Genomic DNA, 22,507 nt, shown 5'->3' on the forward strand with positions numbered 1-22,507 from the left:
AACAGTCCATGGGGTGAACACAACTCAGTGTGTTTCAGGCTGGATTAGTGTATTATGTGTATTGTTTTATGCTGTATAGTATTGTGTGAGTTAGTGTTAAGGGTTAGGTTTAGGGTTAGGCTTATAGGAGGAGTTAGATCAGGTCCAGCTCCACCCCCTGGACTTTTGGTTCTGCAGCAAGGAATTTCTCGATTAAACAAGTGGAATCAGGTTTAACAGGAACAAAAACACAACAGCGAATTCAGAAACACAACTCAGAAAGGGCAAGTCCTTGTTGAACACGTTCATTGCTGATTGGACACAGTGTCTGACAATCACAAGGAAACATCACAAGCACTTTATAAGCCAGTTAGCACAATAAAAGTATCAATTAATTCATTTAGGCCCATGTTTTCTCTTACTGTAAACAAAGGATGTTCAATAAGGACCTGCCCTTTCTGTTATGAGTTAATATTGATGTGTTTCTGAATTCGCTATTGTGTTTTTGGTTCTGTTGTTGTGTTTTCTGATTGGCTGTTGAGTTTTTAGTTTGTATGCGTGTTTTGCACTTATGGGCCACCATAGTGGCTTGTCATTGGTTGGAATGAAAACCCTGCTGCTACAGATAAGACTGGACACACCTGTTATGGCGGCTTTCTCTGAGCTAGTGCTGACATTTAGGACAGCTCATGCAAAATATGCAGACAGGGAAAGAACATGATGTGTATTCATGTGATGACTAGTCCCCTTGAAGCAGTGAAGGAGGCAAAAAATGGACAGAGTTGGTAGCCCTGTCTGTCTAACCAGGGGGCTGCATGTCTAATTCAGTGTGGAAGTGGACATTGGGGCAGAGAGCTGGAGTGCAGTGCAGTGATTTTTTAGCAAATGTGCACTTAAACAAGGCATTTTACCCCAGGCTGCTCAACGGGCGCAAATGCTGTCATTTAATTCCCTTCTCTTCATGGTAAGATTGAAAAAGAGAATATATACTAACTTGGTATTCCACAAAGCCAGACAAAAATTACAGGATTCTGGCATCCTACAGCATGTCTTGTACTTATCTTGTCAACAAGCATCAGCACTCAGCATGGATACTATCTGTGGTATATCCAACAGACTGTTTTTATAGTGTCTAAAAGTTAGTTTCATTGAAACAGAAAACCTTCAAGCCAACATACAAAACAAAACATTATTAAATATGCAAGAGTTAAAAGAAAAGTCCACCCTATGAAACATTAAATGTGTTTATACTGAAATATTTGTGATGTGCTTAGTGATTCTGGTTCTAATTCGTCGGTTCGTGATGTATTTTCATTATTCCCCTGAGAAGTCAGTAGCTGTGTGCCGACATCACAGGAGGACATTGCTAGTGGTGTTTAATAGGAAAAAAAAACAAAACAGCCGTCATCTCCAAAAAATAATGGATAATGGTCAGGTTTCAGTGTTAGCTCCAAAAGACCAAAATACATTGAATGTATTAATGAGAAATAAAGTGTAGAAGTAGTGAAAACAACAAACTTTGGACTCAAAGTTCCAGAATGCAATGCAGCTATACAACACGGCTGCACTGAGTTACAGTATGAGTTACACATGACTCGGTTAGTTAGCGATCTATGAGATGAAAAGTATGATGGCATTGACAGCATTATTAGCATGAAAGCATGATGCCTTTGAAGCTGATCTGTTAGAGCAGAGTGTAAGATGAGGAGGTGAGAGAGCTGGACAGACTAAAAGCCTAAAGCACTGCTGCATCAGTCTCTTCACCAGAGAGGAAGCAAGAGTTAAATCTCACTGGCACCTCTATCAGCAGGTAGTCAAAGTAGGTAGGCATTGTGGGTAATGAAACCATTAACAATAGTGATAATAAACCAAGATATAGATGAAAAGTCAGAAAAAAAATGCAGAATTTCATTACAAAATAAATTGATAAAACGATTTAAAATAAATAATCCGATCACAAGTTAATTATAAAGATTATGCGTATTAGATTTGATATGCATATGTTGTTGAGGGTGGATTTTTCCTTTTTACCCCCACCAGTTCCTAATAACCAGTAACCAATAAGTTTTAATAACTAATAGCTAATTACCTTTTAACCAGTTCCTAAAAAGCATAGAATAACACACAGAACTGCAGTAATGTGCCAGAGACAAAAATCTTCCGTCCAAATCTAAATAGTTGAAAGCGTCTGCCTGATCATTTGTATTCCAAGACCAGCTAATGAGAAATACAGCAACATTTTGTTGAGGAAGACCTCAAGGGACTACCGATCATCATCTTGCTTTTTATTGGGCTTTAACTCAAGCATCCCTGTCTTCCTTCCTCCACACTCTGGCGTGCATATCATACAGATAAAGCATATTCAAGCATAATCACACTTTTTTTTTTTAGAGAGAGGAACGGAGAGCGACAGATTGTCAACAAACACATTGGAAAGCTGTTTATGCACTGCAGGCGCAGCAACACAGCTGGACACGTGTTTTACCTTCCCCTTATTTCCTCCTCCCACTGCCTCTCATCACAACATCACAACATAATCACTAATATTTCATCACCATTAAAGCATCTGACTGTGGATTGATTACAGCTATAGCACATATTGGATCCTGCTGGTGTAGTTAGCATTGATTCTGGTTTTATATAACTGTTTTTACTGTGCATATATAAACAATGGTTAGAAAAGATTTCTGCATTACGGTTCACTTTAGGTATCGATCTGCAGCTGTGCTTCAGCGATGGCAAGGTACCCCCCTGGCTACCCACAATAACCCCCTGCTGTTCCAGTCCTGCCTTGACAACACTGTCCTGCTCCAGGAACATCGATAACTGTTAGCTGCCTCTGTGATATTTCACCTGGGAATGCTGAGGGAAGCATGGACCTTGTGGCCCCAATCCTGCTTTACTGCCCAGGCTAACATAGTAGTAATGAACACCCCCCACCATACACACAAACACACACACACACACACACACACACACACACACACCACCACCACCACCTCCATCACCACCACCTGCCTGAAGCTCGTTCTAATGCACAGACAGAGCAATAACCTGCAACATGCTGCTATATTGCATTCGCATACCAGAGACCAGACTATAAAAGGACGCCTGCCCTCTGAACAAAAGAGAAAGGCCTGCCTGTTCAAGCATTTTTTTAGCTGAGGACACTGCCATTATCAACCGGGAATCCGGACAGGAAACTTTCAATAAGAAAACTGAATTTAAGGCAACTTTGGCATGACTATAACACATGGGCGCAAACATGAAAATCCTTTTCATCTACATCTACTATACTAATATTCAGATATACTGTCAGATGTCATTTTGAGGTAAGAGTAACAAGGTAAATTGCATATTTTTGTAAACTGAAACAAAAAAAATTCCCTTCACACATGCATGCCATCAGGAGCATTGCTGAGCATGTGAGTCTCTACAAATATCTCTATGCCTGGAGTTTATATACTGTATTGCTTTGTATTTCTATGCATCAAGGCTTTACAATGGATTATATTTCTATGCATTAAGGCTATACATTGGTTTATATATCTATGTACTGAGTCTATGCATCCGTTCATATAACTATGAATAAAGTCTATGCTATTAAGTCTATGGTTTATATATGTCTATGCATTGAGTCTATGCATTGCTTTGTATCTTTATGCACTGAGTCTATACATTGGCTTATATCTCTATGCACTGAGATAATGATAACATATATTGCATTTTTAAAAAAACATTTTATAGTTGCATTTCCATAGAGAATGATCTATGTCAATAAAGCATCCAGTGCTAAACAGTGAACAGGAAATGAGAGTTAAGACGATGTACGTGCCACGTCTTTAGCAGAAGATGAAGGAAGGATCTCTGTTTCATGTTTCCACTCAAGGGACATTGGGCAAACTTATGTCTCACTTTAGAGTCTGCCATGTTATATAAAAATGGACACAAAATCAATATACTCATTTCCATTGGGAGAGAACACAGGCTGTTGAAACCAGATGTATAAGCACAAAGCAAATACCATAACCTTGAAGCAAGTAGAACACTACAACCGGCTAACTTCTTTCTATCCATTTCCCCTTGTAATATAATTGAGAAATTCGTGACCAGGTACAAATTTCACACAAAACAGCCTTCAGGCAAATGGTTCCATCACAACAGTGAAAAACAGAAATAATCAAATCATCAATAAACTGAATGTTTGCTTGTCATCGACCAACATTTTACAACTTGTGCATTATTAAAACAAAAATGAACAGTTGATTGTTAAGCTGGAAGTCTGAGGACCAGAAGGTGAACTGTTAAAAAGGTGTTTTTTCGATGGTGAAGAGTTTTATCTTTCTAAAAGAGCTCCTTTTCTGAAAAGAAAATCTTCTTTTGTTAAAGCTTTAACCCTAAAACTCCCAAATAACTGTTCAGTTATTCATCTCAATGAATATTATTCAGTGACTACAACAACCTTCTAAGTGAATATTGTATATATACAGTACTAGGCAAAAGTCTTAGTCACATGTAAAGAAATTCTGTAATGCAACAATGCTTTCAGCAATAATTAAAGGAAATGGTTCTACTTATAAAAATGGACAAGTAAGAGCAGAAAACTATATCAAGTCAATATTTGGCATTTGTTCTCTTGGGTACACTGTTTAATAAGAAATTTGGCTGGTAGATTTTTCAGGCTTTTGGAGAATTTGGCTGTTGCACTTGCTTGTCTTTCTGCCCATAATCTCTGAAAGCCCTTGCTTTTAATCTAAAAAAAAAAGTGGTCTATTAATTAATATGATACTTTATTTAATAGCATTATATTTCTCTGTAATATTTAATTTTTTTTGGACAATGACTGTTTGGAAACCGAAAATTGGCTATTTTCTGTTCATTGAGAAGACGGAAAGGTATAAAATAAACATCAAACACAAAAAATTTATAAAACAATATAGAGTGTCTAAGAGTTTTGCCAAGAACCTGGCCAAACACAGGATCATTCCATACAAAGAACTCCAGTCTTTCTCTTTATCTAGAGCTATTCTTCACGGTTTTTCCTTACTAAGGAGTAGTAGGCTTACTGATAGAATGCACACAGCAGAGTGGGCCACACTTCAGTCACATGGGAGCCTTTTAGAAAATGATATTGCATGGCATTTGTCATGTACATTAGGCAGGAATAGGAACACATACAGGATGTACAGGATGTACAACAATGCAAACCAGGATATAGGCAACGTGTAGAATAATCATACCAAAAAAAACCCAAAAAAACAGAAAGGATAGATGGACATGTGTTCAGAAAACTGCAAACATTTTCGGCAATGTTTCACTCAAAAGAAATTCAGTAGATTCGAAAATGTAACGATTATTAAAAAGATCTGCTTGTGTAAAAAACAAAGTTCAGGTCACTTTAGCTTTCGTGGAAAGAACGTGAACAAATAGGGAACTCAGTTGAACTGGCTGATTTTCAATCAGAAGAACGTTCGCATTTTGCAAAATGTAAAATTTTATTTTCAAAAATGTAAGCAACAGATTACACAGTTAACTTTCAGCAAATGCAATCCTAACTTAAACAGTACTCACATCCGGGACTCTAAAATGAAAGACTCACAAACTTACACACTATTTATCTATAATATACAAAAAAATACATAATAAATATTAAAATGGCCACAAGAGAAAAAAGTTAATCAAAACAATCAGTAAAGAGCAAATGTTGGGTATAAACAAGACGCTGTGCCTTAAATACAATGTTTTTTTGTTGTTTTCCAGTACATTTTTTACAAATTGTGCAAGATTTTATACTAAGGCTCTGGTCTTGATGTGACAGCTGTCCAGCTTACACACATACACACACGCAAGCGCTTCTCTGCTTCTTGCACTCTGTGCACTCAGTGGAGTGTAGGTGTACAGCAAAACCGCTTCAGGAGAAGAAATGGGGCGTCTGGTGCATTTCCAGTGGCGACGCTTATGAAAGTGGATATGCTTTTAAAATGAACATGCACTTTAGTTCAATGTGAAAATGCTCCTTGGAAGCCTGGAGGCATTTCAGAGGAGCACATTTGAAAATCGGACCCAAAATAACAAATATCAGAACAATTAAGGCAAGAACATCTGGAGTGGTATCAGCAATACTGTAACAATGTCAGTGGCTGGGTAACATGGATATGAAACATTGAACTGGTTCTCCATGTTCATTTTAGCACAAGGTTCTCAAAAGCAACTTTTAAAAACCAAAAATTGTTTTAAGACCGTTAGAAACCGAGATAAGAAAAAGAATACTGCCAGACGAGGACATACTGCATGGATCATAAAACTACAGGAAATAATTTAAAGTTGCAATTGGAAAACCACACATCAGTAACCCTTTTGTCCCAAAATCCTCCCCACCCATCCCCCAAAAACTGAAAAAAGATATCACTTACATTTAAACCAATTTAATCCTCCTGTGAAGGTGTATTCCAATAGAGTTTGTCACCTCACATGTTTTGTTTACTTACAGTAAATGAGTAGTCTGTTGCAAAAGAAAGCATTCGTATGTCAGTTTGGGGAAAAAATGAGACATCCTTGCAATGCAAATCAGGAAAAAAGCAACTTTATCTTTTTTTTTTTTTTTTTTAGCTTAGTGCAACTTTTAAACAAAAAAACCATTCCAGTGATTCTGTCATGTACAACGTTAGTCTTCAACTTATCCAAAGCGAAGGCATGAGTCCATTATTAAAATCGCATTTTGATTCCATCTTTCCTTTTTTTCTTTCTTTCTTTTTTATTTCCCTTTCTTTTTTTATTCTTTTTTTTTTTTGCTTATCTGCTTTAAAACGGCCTTCCGCAGCAGTTGTTTACTAGAACATAAACACAGGAGGGGTTCCTCCACTCCCTGATTATTTTATTCCCTTCAAGCTTTGCATCCGACGCTGATTCACATCGAGAGGTGTGTTTGATTGACAGTTTGACACCAGGCCTACAGGGTGAGGGCAGGGCTGTGTACAGGGGTTATACTGAAGAAGATGAAGAAAAGGAGAACTATACAACAAGGATGTACCCCTGACCACCCAGGGGGAGCCAAAAAATTTACCCAAGATCCAAAAAAATGTAGCCTTCATATAACACAGTAGGGTTCCCTGGGTAACCTGGACTTTCTGCAGTAGAGGAGCGTGGTGCTGAAGCAACGTCTGAGCTCACGGTTGGAGAAGATGCAGATGAAGGGATTGACGGCAGCCTGAGCGAAGCTCATCCATACAGCTGCTGTGAGATAGCCTCCTGGCACGGCAGGGCCACGGGCGAACACTCTCCAGTAGCACGCCACTAGGTAGGGCCCCCACAGACTAAGGAAGAAGAAAGTCATGACGTAGAACATTCTGCTTATCCTCTTCTCAGTCTTAAACTCATCCAACACCAGGAGGCGCCGTCTGCCTGCCGCATTGCCGTTCTGCCGGATGCCCAGCAAGGTTGGAGGCGTCGGGCCTCGGCCGAAACCAGCCAGCCAGTTAGCCGCTGCTTGCCCGCTGGCCCCTGGTCCGTGGAAGGTCCAGTTTTGGCTGACAGCAGGCACGAACTGGACAGGTTTCATCTTGCGCCGGTCGTGAACGAAGAATATGAGCTTGAGGTAGACAAGCTGGGTGGCCAGGAGGATCAGGGCGAGCAGCAGCATGAAGCCCAGCGAGTCATTGGCGCGGAATGAGCGGTGCTGAAACGTGCACTGGTCCTCCTCGCGGATGAACGAGTACGTGCCCACGTCCAGCACAGGCGGAAAGGCCATGGCCACTGACAGCGTCCACACCATGCACACCACAGCCAAGCACGTCCACAGGGTCAGCCGCTTGGTATAGAAGCGGTGATGTGCGATAGCTAGGTAGCGTGTCACACTGACACAGAACAGCATGAAGGCTGTGTGGAAGCAGGAGAGCACACCCAGGAAGGCGATCACTTTGCACGTGAGGGTGCCGTACGTCCACGCCGAGCCGTTCTTCACCGAGGTGAATACAAAGGGGAAGCAGATGGCTGAGCGCAGGATGTCTGAGGCGCACAGGTCCAACAAGAAGTAGTAGGGCGCACGGTGCAGGCTCTTGTCTTTGACTAGCAGGATAGAGATCAGGAGGTTTCCCACAACACCGACGCCGATGATGAAGCCCAGGGAGGTTAGTTTGAGGAATGTGGCGAGGGGAGAGACATTCTGCAAGATGTTGTGGTCCCCTGCATGGCTATAGTTCGCCATAGATGGAGGAGGGATCATAAAGATGATTAAAGCTTTAAGCCAAGTATCATGATCTGGATGCAAGGAGAAGAGATAGATCCATTTGGTGTGCTTTGAAGCAGATTCCAGCCTTGCTCTCTGCCTCTCTTCTAAGGCATCCTTTGTTCCTTTGTCTCATCACACCTAAAAAAAAAATCCCAGAGAAATACGATCCACCCATCAGGATTTGCTAACATAAAACAAACATGCTGCTTTTTATGCCATTGCTCCCTCTATGTCAGGTTTGGAGAGGTACTTAATGTCTTTTTCTTACATTTTTTCTGTCCCATATTTTTTTTCTGTCCATCACATTTCAGCTGTAATGGTATGCAGCTAGTGCAGAGCCACAGTTAGGTTGTTCAACTCGACATGATAGAGTCATTATTACTGCTAACGATAAGATTCCTTTTAAAAGGAGATGTCATATCAACAGAAAACCATCATTACGATAAGATCCCTCATTAGTCTGAAGAATATGAATATCACTGTTAGTACTGCTATGGGTTAGGAAACACGCAGAAGAGACAAAAGGCATTAAGTGCAGGTTTGGTCGCCGTTCTGGCGCAGATGGAGTGAAACATTTATAGAAATGCAGCAGAAAGCTGTTGCTCCCACCCAGGGATCCTGCAGAATAGGTGTCTGGTCTCTATTTAACAGGAACAATCCCTGCCAGCCTTCAAGTGTCGGGCAAAATTAGAGAAGGGCTGACGGAGCTAACCCAGTGCTACCATCACTGACAGTCACCTGGCACTGAAAACAAATAATAATAATAATAATAATAGTAATAATAATAATAATAACTGTGGTAATAACAATAACGCTTCTTAGGAAAGCAGTCACTGGAAAAGGATAATGGTGCACTACAGCCTCTTGTCACACAGCCTACATATGGGTTTGTGGAAAAAAAATCGAGACGATTCTGTCTTTTTGGTTGAACATGTATATAAAAAACCGTTAATAAATTGCAGGATTATTTTTTATTTATTTATTTTTTTGTCCATTGTACATTATTTTTTAATTTTAGAAGATAATTTACTTTTTTTTCAAGCCTCTATTTAGGTTAGTAATCTGGGATTATTTCATGCTGTCACATTTGGATGAATATAAACGAATGATGAAAACACCCCTAGACCAAATGATAATGTGTTTTCATTATGGAAGAAGCAGCAAGACCCATTCGACATCATCCCCCCTTTTTTCCTCTTTAGAATAAGCATTTCTCGCCATGTTCTAGGTTTTCTAGACATCCAGTGGGTTAAATGTGGGTTTTATCTCCCGAGTGTTATATTGCATGCTTGTATTATTTCTCAGTCTCAGTCACAAGCGCATCGTCCATGAAGATGAAGCAGTTTGTAACTAGAGCCGCTATATGAATCGATGCCATTCCCAGCTGCATGTGAACCGCGACTGGCACACAAACAACAACAATGATATTCATTAAAACATACCTGTTGCTATTCCGCCTTGCCTCCTGGATGTTATTTACATGTTAGATTCCACTTCGCTGTATTAAAAAAAAACAGGGCTTGGTTTTGTCGTCTGCCCCTATTCCCCCCACTGTGAATATACAGTAAACGGTGCAGACGGCGCATGCGCACTGAGGCTCTTCGTGATCCGGAGCCGCGTCTGGTCTCCGGTTGCAGCAGCAGCAGCAGCAGCAGAAGCGCCGTCTCCATTGGCAACATCTGCACAATGGGGGGCAGCATCACTGTTCCTTTCCTCCCATTCTCATATACACACAGGCGGACAAAGGATGTGCTCAGTTATAGGCCAGTTTGAGATGATGAGTGGTCTGTAAATTTCCATTTCAAGTCTAAATAGACAGTTTAGAAAATTAACTCAGACATAATTACACACACACACACACACACACACACACATATATATATATATATATATATATATATATATATATATATATATATATATATATATATCCATTGCATACCCACTGCCTCTCTCTCTATACATATATGTGTTTATATATATATGTGTGTGTGTGTATTTATACATACTTATATATATATATATATATATATATATATATATATATATATATACACATAGACCCAGCACTGCCAAGCTGTTGGGCCCTTGAGCAAGGCCCTTAACCCTCTCTTCACCAGGGGTGCCGTATCATGGCTGCTGAGTTTTACTGGCTCTGAATTTTAACTGAAAAACTGAATTTTACTGGATCTGTATCCATACGCTGCACAATGACTATATATATATATATATATATATATATATATATATATATATATATATATATATTGAAGACGAATTATATATATATATATATATATATATATATATATATATATATATATATATATATATATATATATATATATATATATACATACATACACACACACAAATATATATAAATATATATATATATATATATAAAATTCATCTTCAATAACCGATTTATCCTGGTCAGGTTGGCAATGGATCCAGAGCGAATCCCACTATATATATCAGTCCATTGCAGGGTACCATACACTCACATTCACACACTCACATTCAGACACTCACACCTCAGGACAAATTAATGTAGTAAATCCACCATGTGTTTTTGGGAGGTAGGAAGAAACCAGAGGAACTCAGAGGAAACCTACATGGACACAAGGAGAACATGCGAAACTCCACACAGACTCCACACGGCTGTGCCACTGTGCTGCCCCATTTAAAATAATGTATATTTTAAATATATATAATATATAAACTATTTAAACTGCATAAATAATATAATTAATTAAAAATAATATAATGGAATTCCTATGCTGCGTCCCAATTCGCCTACTATCTGTCCTAAATAGTATCCGAGATTAGAATTGGTGTGTCCCAAATTGTAGTGCATTGAAATGAGTTTCCCAAAGGTACCCGGATGTTCTACTATTTCTGGTAGATTTTCGAAGTGTGGATCCGTGGACACTTTTTCAGCTAATATTACCCACAACTCCTTGCACGAGGGAGGGAGAAGAAGTTTTGTGACAGTTTGCTTCGGCGAATTCAACCTACAAACATGGTACATTTTAGACAGGTGTAAATGAAATGTATAAAAATAAATCAAGGGACTGGTAAATTAAATTATATAGTATAAATTATATAAGGAATAATGAATGAAGAAAAGCTGAAAGGAAATGAGGATTTGTTTATGGTGATAGTATGCGTAACTAGGCAACAACGTTCCCATGCGTTACATGATGTGTTAGTACGTCCCGGTACTTGCACACTGTTTTGCTACACACTCAAAAGTACGTACTTTTTCTTCACAGAAGGAGTGTATAGTATACAAGAGTAGTGAATAGTATAAGTAGGTGAATTGGGACACAGCACTAATCTTCCTGCAAAGGTAAGCTACACCTCACTGCATGTGTACAAATATTAATGAATCAGTAAATTTACTCATGCCTGCTTTTGCTCTGTTAACATGTCAGGGGCTACATGTTGCCAATAGGCAATGACTCAACCATCACTAATACACCTTGAAAGAGTGGTTAAGAGTGGTGGTTAAGCAACAAAAAGCACACCAAGTTACCTCTCTGGATCATAATCTTATCTAAACATGCAGCGTTAAGAAAAGTGATAACGATATATATTTATGATTAACTTTAAAAAGGGTGGCACGGTGAATTAGGGGGGTGGCATTGCCAGGGTCACTAGTTCAATCCTGAGCTCAGGTTAATATCTGTGAGGAATTTTGCATATTCTCTCAATGTATGTTCTGAGTGTTTTCTTCCCATCTCCCAAAAATGTAGTGGATTGGTGACTCTAAACCACCCCTTGGTAGGAATGAGTCTGTGACTACACTCCTGGGAAAAAAATAAATTAATTAAAAAAATAATTTAAAAAATTGGTCCAAGCCCAAAATGGCAAATATTAATCTTTTATTGGTCGTAACAACAAATAAATGCACTCCTGAGAGCTCCTGTGCCACCATTTGCTCTGCTGCAGTGAACTGTTTGGGGAAAAGCTGGGATTTTTTTTTCTTAAAAGATTAGTGATTACTTGGTTATCTGCCACACCTGATGCAGCCCATCGAGGGCCTCAAGGCTTAAACATGTAAAGAAATCAAACAGAAAAACTTCCCATACTAACTTCCTTCATCTATTGTTTTCATTCTTGCTAATTTCCTGACCAATGATTTGTTGTTAAGACCATTAAAAGCTTAATCTTTTGCCTTTTTTTGTGTGCATGTACTCTGACAACTCTGGGAAGTGCAGGATGTATTCCTGCCTCACAAGCCGTGTTCCCAGGATTGGCTCCAAATCCATCGCCACCATGACCAGTACAAAGCAATTACTGAAGATGAAGGAACAAATCTCTCTCTCTCGCTCGCTCTGCAGATGTAAGCTATACATTACTGTATGTATTCAAGCATTAATAATTCAAAACAAATCTGAAGGTTTATCTACAGCAGGTTGTTACTGTGCTTCCACATAATTATCTATGAATCTAGTGGAAATGATAGACCACTCTGCAGCATTCATGGAGTTTATTACAGAAAATAAGCATATGCAAGAAGCAGTGACCTTTCAAGTATAGTTCACTATATTAAGAGCACAAAGTTTAAGTGCAAAACAGCAGGGGCAACATGACTTTCAGTGCATAAAAATCTGAAGAATGCCCTCAGGGCACATGTTTCAGGGAACAGTGGAATGACAGAGCTGTGTGTATAGCAAGAAGAAAAGAAGAGAGTGGAGTCGTGTAATGATGGACGTCATCGTATAACAAAGTATAGGGAAGTCCAGATGTTGTACAGAGGTGCTTGAATGCCATGATCCAGATGTGTATGTGTGTGTGTGTGTGTGTGTGTGTGTGTGTGTGTGTCCACTGGAAGTGCATGTTGGCTTTTAAACAGCATACTGTCTCTCCCTCTTTGTAACTCGGACCCTGGAGTCGAGTCTCCTTCTCCTTCTCCTTCCACTATAGTGTCAAGAGTCTGTTAGCCGCCACACGTTCAGGAAAGAGCGACCAGCTGGCGCGGCGTTTCGGGGTTTCAGGAGGCGAGAAGCGACATTTCCGGACCACAGGCCTGCATGTCGTGTCAGAACTGCCCGCTGCGTCTCCGGGAGTACCAGCCCAGGCACGCGCATAAGCCGACCACCGTGATGGCCATCCCCAAGAGCAGAGCCACGGCGTCCCCGCTGTCATAAGCCTCCACGGGCTGCAGGACACTCAGGAAGAAGAAACCCAGCACCGCCAACACGCTTGCGGGAGTCAATGAAGACGCCATGTTGTTCGTTGTTTGTTCCTGTGATCACTGTGGGTCATATGATCTTCCTGCATTTCCTCCTTCCGCTTTTTTCCGACAAACCCCGCCTCTCGTGTCCGGATTGGCTAGTTACCCCCTATCTGTGCTCCTATTGGTTAGAACTCAGCCCACGCATGAATGACCGAATACTAGTAGGAAAGAACTCCTTTCCAGTTTCCGCCATGTTTGTGAAGGAAACCTGAGTTTATTGAGAAAGTTTTATGCAACATTTAATTGCAGTACTCTGTGGAAACACTTAATGGTTCTATATAGAGCCATAAAAGCCTCCTGGAAAAGCTCCATGTAGTCTTTCAGCAAGCAAAGAAGCATTAACTGGAAAAAACTTCATTAACTGGAAAAATCCATCCATCTTCTCTAACACTTATCCTACACAGGGTCACGGGGAGCCTGGAGCTGACCCCAGGGGACACACTGGATGGGGTGCCAACCCATTGCAAGGCACAATCACACACACACACACTACAGACAATTTGGAAATGCCAATCAGCCTACAATGCATCTCTTCGGACTGTGGGAGGAAACCGGATTACACAGAGGAAACCCCTGAAGCAAGGGGGAGAACTTGCAAACTCCGCACACACAGGGTAGAGGCAGGATTCAAACCCCCAACAGTGCTAACCACTAAGACAACGTGCCCCCCAGCTTTTTTTTTTTTTAAAAAAAAAGACTTTACAGGAGGGGCAAAACAAGCATGGCCTTACAACCTTAATTCTGTTGATTTTAACGGTTTAATTAAAACTGGCTGAATATTAATAGAAAAAGGAAAGCCTTTACTGTCACATGTACAGTACAGTGAAATTCTGTTCAAACATATTCCAACTTGGTAGGAAGTTAGGGTGTTTGCCATTCATTCATTCATTCATTCATTCGTTCCTTCATTTTCCTTCTGCTTTTCCTGGTGGAGGTTACAGTGGAAACAGACTGTGAGCTCAGACTTCTCTATCCCCAGCCACTGATTCAGGCTCATCCTCGGGGATCCCCAGACGTCCCCAAGCCAACTGTGAGATATCATCTCTTCATCAGGTCCTGGGTCTGGCCCGGGGTCTCTGTCCAGTGGGATAAATTTATAAATTTAAAATATATATCTTCAATTTATATATTTCTGTAAAGCTGCTTTGAGACAATGTCCATTGTTAAAAGCGCTATACAAATAAATTGAATGGATGGACGTGCCTCACAGGAGCTGGCCATCCTAAACCACCTCAGCTGACTCCTCCCGATTCAGAGATATATAGAAAGGCTGCTTTTTTTTTTTTTTAGCTACTTAAGTTTCTAATGCATGGGGTGGAAATCCAGAGCCCTGTCAACACTATGGCACAATAAACATTATGATTACTGTATAAAATTAGAGATTTTGTTGTGTTATGATGTTCTAGAGTTAATGAAAGAACTGGAACCATAAAAAAACTTTTTGAATTTGAAGATCAGGGTAAATTTAACTTATTCTTCTGTAGCCTCTGAAGGGCAGTACTAAATGAAAAAATGTACACATCTCCATTCTGTTCAAAAGTTTTCACCCCCCAGCTCTTAATGCATGGTTTTTCCTTCTGGAGCATCAGTGAGCGTTTGAACCTTCTGTAATAGTTGCATATGAGTCCCTCAGTTGTCCTCAGTGTGAAAAGATGGATCTCAAAATCATAAAGTCATTGTTGGAAAGGGTTCAAATACACAAAAATGCTGGAAAACCAAAGAATTTGTGGGAGCTGAAGGATTTTTCTGAAGAACAGCAGGCAGTTTAACTGTTCAGGACAAACAAGGGACTCATGAACAACTATCAGTAAACAAAAAAACACAGCTGTGGATCATTCAGGTAACAACACAGTATTAAGAATCAAGTGGATGTAAACTTTTGAACGGGGTCATTTTTATAAATTCAACTATTATTTTCTCTTGTGGACTATATGTAAACATCTTTTATGTGAAATATCTTATTCAGGTCAGCACTGAATAAACAATAACATGCATTTTGTATGATCCTCTTATTTTGGTAAAATAATTAACATTTTGCAGATTCTGAAAGGGGGATGTAAACTTTTGACCTCAACTGTATATTATAATATAATATAATATAATATAATATAATATAATATATTATATTTTGAAGAAAACCACAATGTCTTATTCTGGAGTCCAGATTGCTGAAAGATTTTGGGTTCTTATTAAATATATTACCATATTAATATAAGTGCTAAGTAGAAAGCATAATGTACCACTAAGATTGCAATATAAGCTGACCAAGCCTTTTTTTTCAGCCAACACTAAAATTATATATAAATATTTAAAAGACTCACTTGTCACGTTGGTTAGTTTCATGACTTGCGGGACACTATAGATTGGTTTTGGATCTAGTAATATTTATCTCATTTTTTGGACGATAGACATATAAATGTGAGACAGTCCAAGAGTTGTTTCTCAGGAGCATTATTTAAGTATGATAATAAAAAAAAATTGTACATCACATAATGTATTCAAATGAGAATGAGATATAGAAGGGATCTTATTTAGATAATTCACTTCTCTGGGCAACTAACTCTTCTGCTCAGTGAAGTTAAATAGAGCATAGTGAACGTGCTCCAGACGGGCCATGTTTCACTGTCTGATGTGCAGAGCTACATTTCACCTTGTGCCACAAATTTAATTGGCTTATGGCAGAATAGGGGTCTCTCTGTTGGTGTTCAATGCAGGATTTCGTGATTTAATTAGAGCATACCAGCTAAACTAAAACACTGACCTTGGTATCTGCCCTGTCCGCTGCTGTCCTGCTCATTTACAGCACTCTTTGCACAGCATGCTGGTGCAGGGATTATCAGCGTGTCTAAAATGTGAGCCCACTACTAAAGAGCTGATTCTAATGCAGAACACACACCGGAGGAGATTAATGCCACTGTCCTGACCTGCTGGACAGAGGTTCTCATTTCTTTATATTCTTTGTTCAGATCGATGACCAGGGCCTTAGCAGGTAGGTCACAGAGAAATGGGTGGCACATGAGGGCTATGGAAATACTCTTTAATAATGCTTGATATCTTCATATTTGTGCGTAATGTTGCACATTTGCTCTTTATATATGAACTGAAATACCATGCAGACATATAGTGGTTCACATTAATATTGAAATTTTCCACATTTTGTAATGTCACAACCTGAAAATGAAATGGGCTTATTTGGGATTATATGACATGAAACTACTGAAAACAGCCCGTAATATTGAACCAGGAGGAAATATCTTCCTGGGAGTATCTCCAGACATTCCCAAGCCAACTTTGAGATGTGCTCTCTCTCCTGGGTTTGCTCCAGGGTCTCCATCCAGTCAGACATGCTCGATATAGCTCTACTGGGAGCTGAACAGGAGTCATCATTGAATGGTGCCTAAAACACCTCAGCTTGCTCCTCTCAATTCAGAGGAGCAGTGGCTCTACTCCTAAGCTGTACATGTACAGGATACCCATGCAGTAAAGAGCTTGCACTTCAAATAATAGTTTTCTTTATTGTTAATTGCTGGCTCTAGTGTGTTTGAAAAGGATAAATACACCATTTTCTTAAGAATAATTATGCACTGAAACATTTTTTCAGATAAGAGCAATTAAAGTGAGTTTCAGAAGCTGTTGCTGCCTTTGTACCAAACCTTTAGTACATTCATAAATTCCTGTGAATGTTTTGTAGCTTTTGTACTAATGTCCTGGATGTTATATACCTAACAGAGTGAAGTTGAAGAAGGACGCCCACAGAGTCATAAATGCTGTCTAGGGATATGAGGACTCTGAGTGTGTTTAGACATTGGCTTCAAGTTGAACCTGCATAGGCTTCATAGGCTTCAAGTTGGACCTGCAAAGAGTTTTGTGCATCTTTGTTGGCCTGCTGCTACACATAATAATTATCTGCTCAGACTCTCTGACGCCACTTGTAGCAAACAGCTATCGTTTGCTATCACGGCATAACAGTTTCATGCCAGTGAAAGAGAAATCTGTTCACTGTGAAATAGTGTGATTGCATCATTATTCAATTCATTTTCTTCTTCTTCTTCTTCTTCTTCTTCTTCTTCTTCTTCTTCTTCTTCTTTCTCCCCTCTCTCACCGTCCTTGTTGTAGGTCTCCACCTGGTATAAGACACACCACTGTCCCACTACCAATCTGGTGCAGTGTCAAAGCTTAATGGAATTTATGATCAATGGTTACGAGCCCAAACCACTTTATTTTCTTGTTTTGTTTGTGTTCTGTCTTGTGCTCTTTTTTTTTCTAACAAAGATAAATTGCACAGTAACGGCTGTGCTACTTTTCTTTGACTGCTTCCCCCCTGAGAAAGGAAGAGAGAGCAAGCCAGAGAGACGGAGAGAGAGAGAAACCCTTTGAGCAATATCTGTGTAGTAAAGAACAAAACTATTTCATGGGCCAGTGCCTGCATGGTTATTGCCGGACTTTTTCTCCACCTTGAAATAAAGTAATAAAAACAAGTGTCCGTTATTGACAACAGTATCACAGTGCATCAGCGATGTAGATGCAGATTGAGAGCAGAGCTCCAGGCACTGAGAGTATGAGATGTACTAAGCGAAAGCGTAAAAGTGCATTGGAAAAATTCACGCAGATTAAGTGCACAGCTTAAGGCCCAGATGCCTGAGTGAAGAACAGATTCTAGTGCTGACACTGCATCATATCTCCCTTTACTATTTTAAATGTCATCATGGAGTGTGAAAAGCACAATCATACACCTCATCTGTATCTCTCCTGGCCGGCATGGTTCTCTAAGACAGCCACATTCCATGCTCCCCTCTTTAGCTGGACTTATAGAAAAGCAAAAATAGTCAGCAGGAGATGTAAAGACACATCCGTGGCTCACACTGCAAAAAAAAAGTCAAACAAAATATCTTGAATATAGGGAAATCTATTATGACAAAAACAAATTATTAACATTATTAAGTCTATAGATGTCCTGAAATCAGCTTCTTGGCAGATAATTTCACCAGTTTCAATCATTTATTTGTAGAAAGAAGCAAAATTAGCTGTTAATAGAACAAATCTGGGCAGCATGGTGGTGCAGTGGGTGGTGTTGCTGCCTCACAGATCCAGGTTCCACAGAAATCCTGAGCTTGGCTTACTGTCTGTATGAAGTTTTGCATGTTCTCTCTGTGTATGTGGATTTTCCGTTTTTCTCATACCTCACAAACATGGAGGATTCCCCAGAACGGTGGATTGGCTATGCAAAACTGTCCCTAGATGCGAATGAGTGTGTAAAAGTCTGTGCGCATGGTGCCCTGCGATGAACTGGTGTATTCTCGCCTCAAGCCTCTTAACAAGCCTCTTGTTAACTGTTTCATTTAAAAGCAAGCCACTCTCCTCAGTACTCAGTTCTCAACCCTAGCGGTCTGTAAGAGGAAACAGAAAGCCTACATAAAATGCCATGCACAGATGTTTGTATCGTGTAATCATTTATAAAACAGAGTGGTCATATAGGGCATATTTCCATAAACCATTTAAAAATAGCCATTATGTTTTACATAGCCCTCCCTTTAAGGTTAATTCTCGTGTTAAATTGAGTCAAGGAGCAATATGCCATTATACTGTGACAGAGCTAATGATTGTATCATGGCTTCTGCCTGAATGCTTGGCTAGAATATTATTTGTGCTTAGAGGAATGGTGCGGGTTAGAGTGAGGGTAACATTTCAGTGGTTTCACTGTTTCCATGGCGACTCTGACTTCAGCCTCGCTTCCTATGCTTGCCCTCACTTTGAGTTCACAGCCAAGATGGAAACACGAAGGGAAGAGTCTGTTTGAGCCCTATGTCGCATGACCAGTAATCAACCTAGATCGCTGTTACTTTACTCCAAAGCCCCTTTTCTGTTATTCAGACACAGTGGGCACACTTTGGTGGCTTTCAAAGAGCACCTTATATTCCACATTCTTTTTGGCATACGGATATATCCTAATTCAAGTAAATAAATAAATGTCTGACTAAATAGAAATCACCGCCTTTGGCAGTTCTTAGGCACTGAAGGTCGATGGATGCTTGGTCATTTTAAATGAGTTCAGCCCTACAAATTGCACAGAGTACAAATGCATTTTCTGCTAGACATTATCACTCTCTGTCGGTACTGCTTTGGAGTTGAGATAGATGCCTCCACAGTATGTTCCCAGCATTCCATTTTGCTCGAGTCGGCAGGACTTTCTCTGCTCTCTCTCCCTCTCTCATGTATCATGTCCGACTGCGCAGTAAACAGCCTATTAAATGACCTATTTATCCACGGCCAATTCTGCTGGCTCACTTGCAGCAATTACTTTGGCTGGATGTCTGACGTGGAGCGGCTCAGAATGCTTTGCTCTCAAATTGATGATTCTGCAGCTTCGCCGAGCCTCAGCGCACCCCTCCTCCAGATGAGAATGGACACTCCATTGTGATAATAAGGTTGCTGAAAGGTTAGAGAGAAGGGACACTGATTGCTGTTTAGAACATCTTGAAAATTCTGTCTTTGACTCAAACATGTTACACCTTTGACCTGAATCTGCACAAAGCTTTGGCTGATGGATTCCTCCAGGAGGTCAGTTAAGAACATTAGTCCTTAAATGTCCAGTTTTGGTGGACCTGTGCCCAGTGTACCTTCAGATTCCTGTTCTTGGCTGACAGGCGTAGAACCCGATGTGGTCTACTGCTGTTGTCCACGTTATAAAGTGGATGGTGAGTGTATATTTCAATAGATGATACAAAGTTAGACCTAGTGGTTATAGTTCAGATTCAAATGCTGGATGTGATACACAAAACATTTTAAAGTAGTTTTATATATATAATTATCTAACCATTTAGCGCTGGCTTCATGTTCTCAGTGCTGAGGACTTTTTCGTGATTTCTGCTCACACTTGGAAAATGTAATATCACTGTATTTCGGACAGGTGAATAAAAATTTTACAAGGACGTTTTCAGTCATTTAAAGAAAAAAATTATAAAAACCCTTAGCTTTTTTTTTTTTGCTATTTGATTTGATTAATTATGTGCAGACCAAACTAAATAGCTAAACCAGACCAAACTAAATAGCAGACAAACCAAAAATATCAGTTTTGCTCTGATTTGGACTCCGACATTTTACAGACATATGTCTGAGCTACATTTGTGCTAATTACAAAACAGAGACATTAGCTGAGTAGAAACGTCTTAGCCAGTTGCACTAGCACTGAATAGTAATAACTGGTCAGCTGCTATCGTTCACAGTGAATGTGCATATCAGTGGGCACTATTTTTTTATATACAATACATATTTTTTTTATACAAATACTGTTCTCTGTGGCACAATCTCCTGTGTCAGCCATACTCAAAATGCCAAATGAAGTGAGCACAGGCAGTTAGTGAGATAACTGTTGCCTCATGGGTTGCTCGGTAAGTTGTGCAGAGAAATGACTCTTAAGTGTGAAATACAGAGATATTGTCAGATAATTTTTGTACACTTTTCTGGCCACAACCTTCAAACTGGTGAAGGCTGCAATCTGATTAGCTTTTCATGCATACTTCTGTGTATGTGAAATTGAAAGAAATCGAATCACATCTATCGCAAGTTATGATCTTTGAGATTTGTAAAAAGTAGTTGAAATTCTAAACGAAAATGAAAAAGTTTTGTTTTTAAGGAAGTGCTTATGTAAGAATATAAGCCAAGAATTTAATTATAACTAACCTGTGTAAAAGGACAAATTATAATAAGGAAGTACACTTACTTAAGTACTTTAGAGCTAGGCAGCACTGTTCTGGCTGAGTAGAGCTAATATCAGGGCCATAATATGCAAAAATAAGCCTAAAATTAAAAATGTCCAAAGTAATACTATGTATCAGTTGTTCTATAATGAATACGAAATTGAATTATTTTTATAGGTATAGAAGCACTATTAAAACTACAAACTGCTCCTTTAGGATGTAGCCATGCATTCCCTGCAGCCAAGCCATCTTTACTTGCCAGTCAAGGGAATTAACGGTGCTGTTGATCGCACTGTTGGTAATTGCAGAGTTTAGTTTAAATCAATGCTATGTTCAAGACATGAGCTATTTTTAGGGCTTCTGTCTTCCACCAGCGGTCCTGCCAGCTAACGCATTATAAAAAGTGGCTAGAGCTCCAAGTGGTAATTATTGTCCTGTGGAAAACCAGTGATGTCTGTGACCAGGTTTATCCACTTTAATGAGATGATAAAAGTTACTAAACTGTGGTCATAGCCTTCCCAGGCTGATTTTGTGAAAGCAGAACATTTTGCATTTGTATTTGCTTTATTTTCTTTCAAACTGCTTTTACAACCAGAGGATTCACTCAGTGTATAAACATGTATGCAAGCCGCATGCTCCAGCAGTCAGCCTGGTGGAGCATGAAAGGGCCATTTGGATTCTGCTAGTGGCTGTCCAACGTTAGCAACAAAGATCTACAGGATAAATATCAGAGGATGAAAAAGGGAAAGCAAAATTTTAAAAATCTTAATCAATCTATCAGATAACAATTTGTCATGGTTTGGAAAAAAAAAATGGCTAAGGATGAAAACTATAAAGCTATGAAGCTATGTCTTTATCAGGACACATTATGAGCAAATTAAAAAAAAAAAAAAAAAAAGCTCTCTGCAGTACTGAAAACCAGTCAATGTCTCCAACTGAAAGAGTTACTGAAAATGAATAAAGTGATGAGTCATGGGTTTAGCACCAAGGGTTTTGGGTTCTCTGATGAGTCAGCCTTCCAACTGCCTCCTTCTTTCCACTGAAATTATTCACTTCGTTGTGTGCTCTGTCTTTTATATGACAGCCCTGGCTTTATCCCTGTCACTCCTGCACTCTTTTAGCATGATAAGTGCATGTGATTGTGGAGTGAATCATCCCAAAATTGCAATGCAAAGCAGCTTTTGGTAAAACAGTGATGATCTAGGTAAGGAACACAGGAGAGGTGTTTGCTTTAAGACAGGTAAGTAAGTCACCAGTGCAGCAAAAACCAGAAATGATGAGAGATGTGTCTTGAGATGTAGAATCTTCTAAACTCTTATTTCAGTAAAATGTAGATTTGCTTGAATATTTGGCTGA

At 39.6% G+C, this 22,507-nt stretch overlaps 2 protein-coding genes across 2 annotated transcripts; both read right to left on the bottom strand.

Moving 5' to 3' along the window:
• Window positions 1-220: 220 nt before the first annotated feature.
• On the bottom strand, window positions 221-9,868 carry gpr85 (G protein-coupled receptor 85). The gene is made up of 2 exons (XM_026922762.3): window positions 9,649-9,868; window positions 221-8,344 (listed from the first exon to the last, which is right to left on the bottom strand). Exon 2 carries the CDS (start codon window positions 8,198-8,200, stop codon window positions 7,067-7,069), a length of 1,134 nt encoding a protein of 377 aa, XP_026778563.1. The 5' UTR covers window positions 8,201-8,344; window positions 9,649-9,868; the 3' UTR covers window positions 221-7,066.
• A 2,819-nt stretch (window positions 9,869-12,687) lies between these two features.
• LOC113532190 (small integral membrane protein 30) lies at window positions 12,688-13,497 on the bottom strand. Its single transcript, XM_026923414.3, has one exon. The coding sequence runs from the start codon at window positions 13,443-13,445 to the stop codon at window positions 13,257-13,259; it is 189 nt and encodes a 62-aa protein (XP_026779215.2). The 5' UTR covers window positions 13,446-13,497; the 3' UTR covers window positions 12,688-13,256.
• Window positions 13,498-22,507: the final 9,010 nt, after the last annotated feature.

The sequence above is a fragment of the Pangasianodon hypophthalmus genome, chromosome 18, assembly GCF_027358585.1.
Source record: "Pangasianodon hypophthalmus isolate fPanHyp1 chromosome 18, fPanHyp1.pri, whole genome shotgun sequence".
NCBI classification, from domain to species: Eukaryota; Metazoa; Chordata; class Actinopteri; order Siluriformes; family Pangasiidae; genus Pangasianodon; species Pangasianodon hypophthalmus.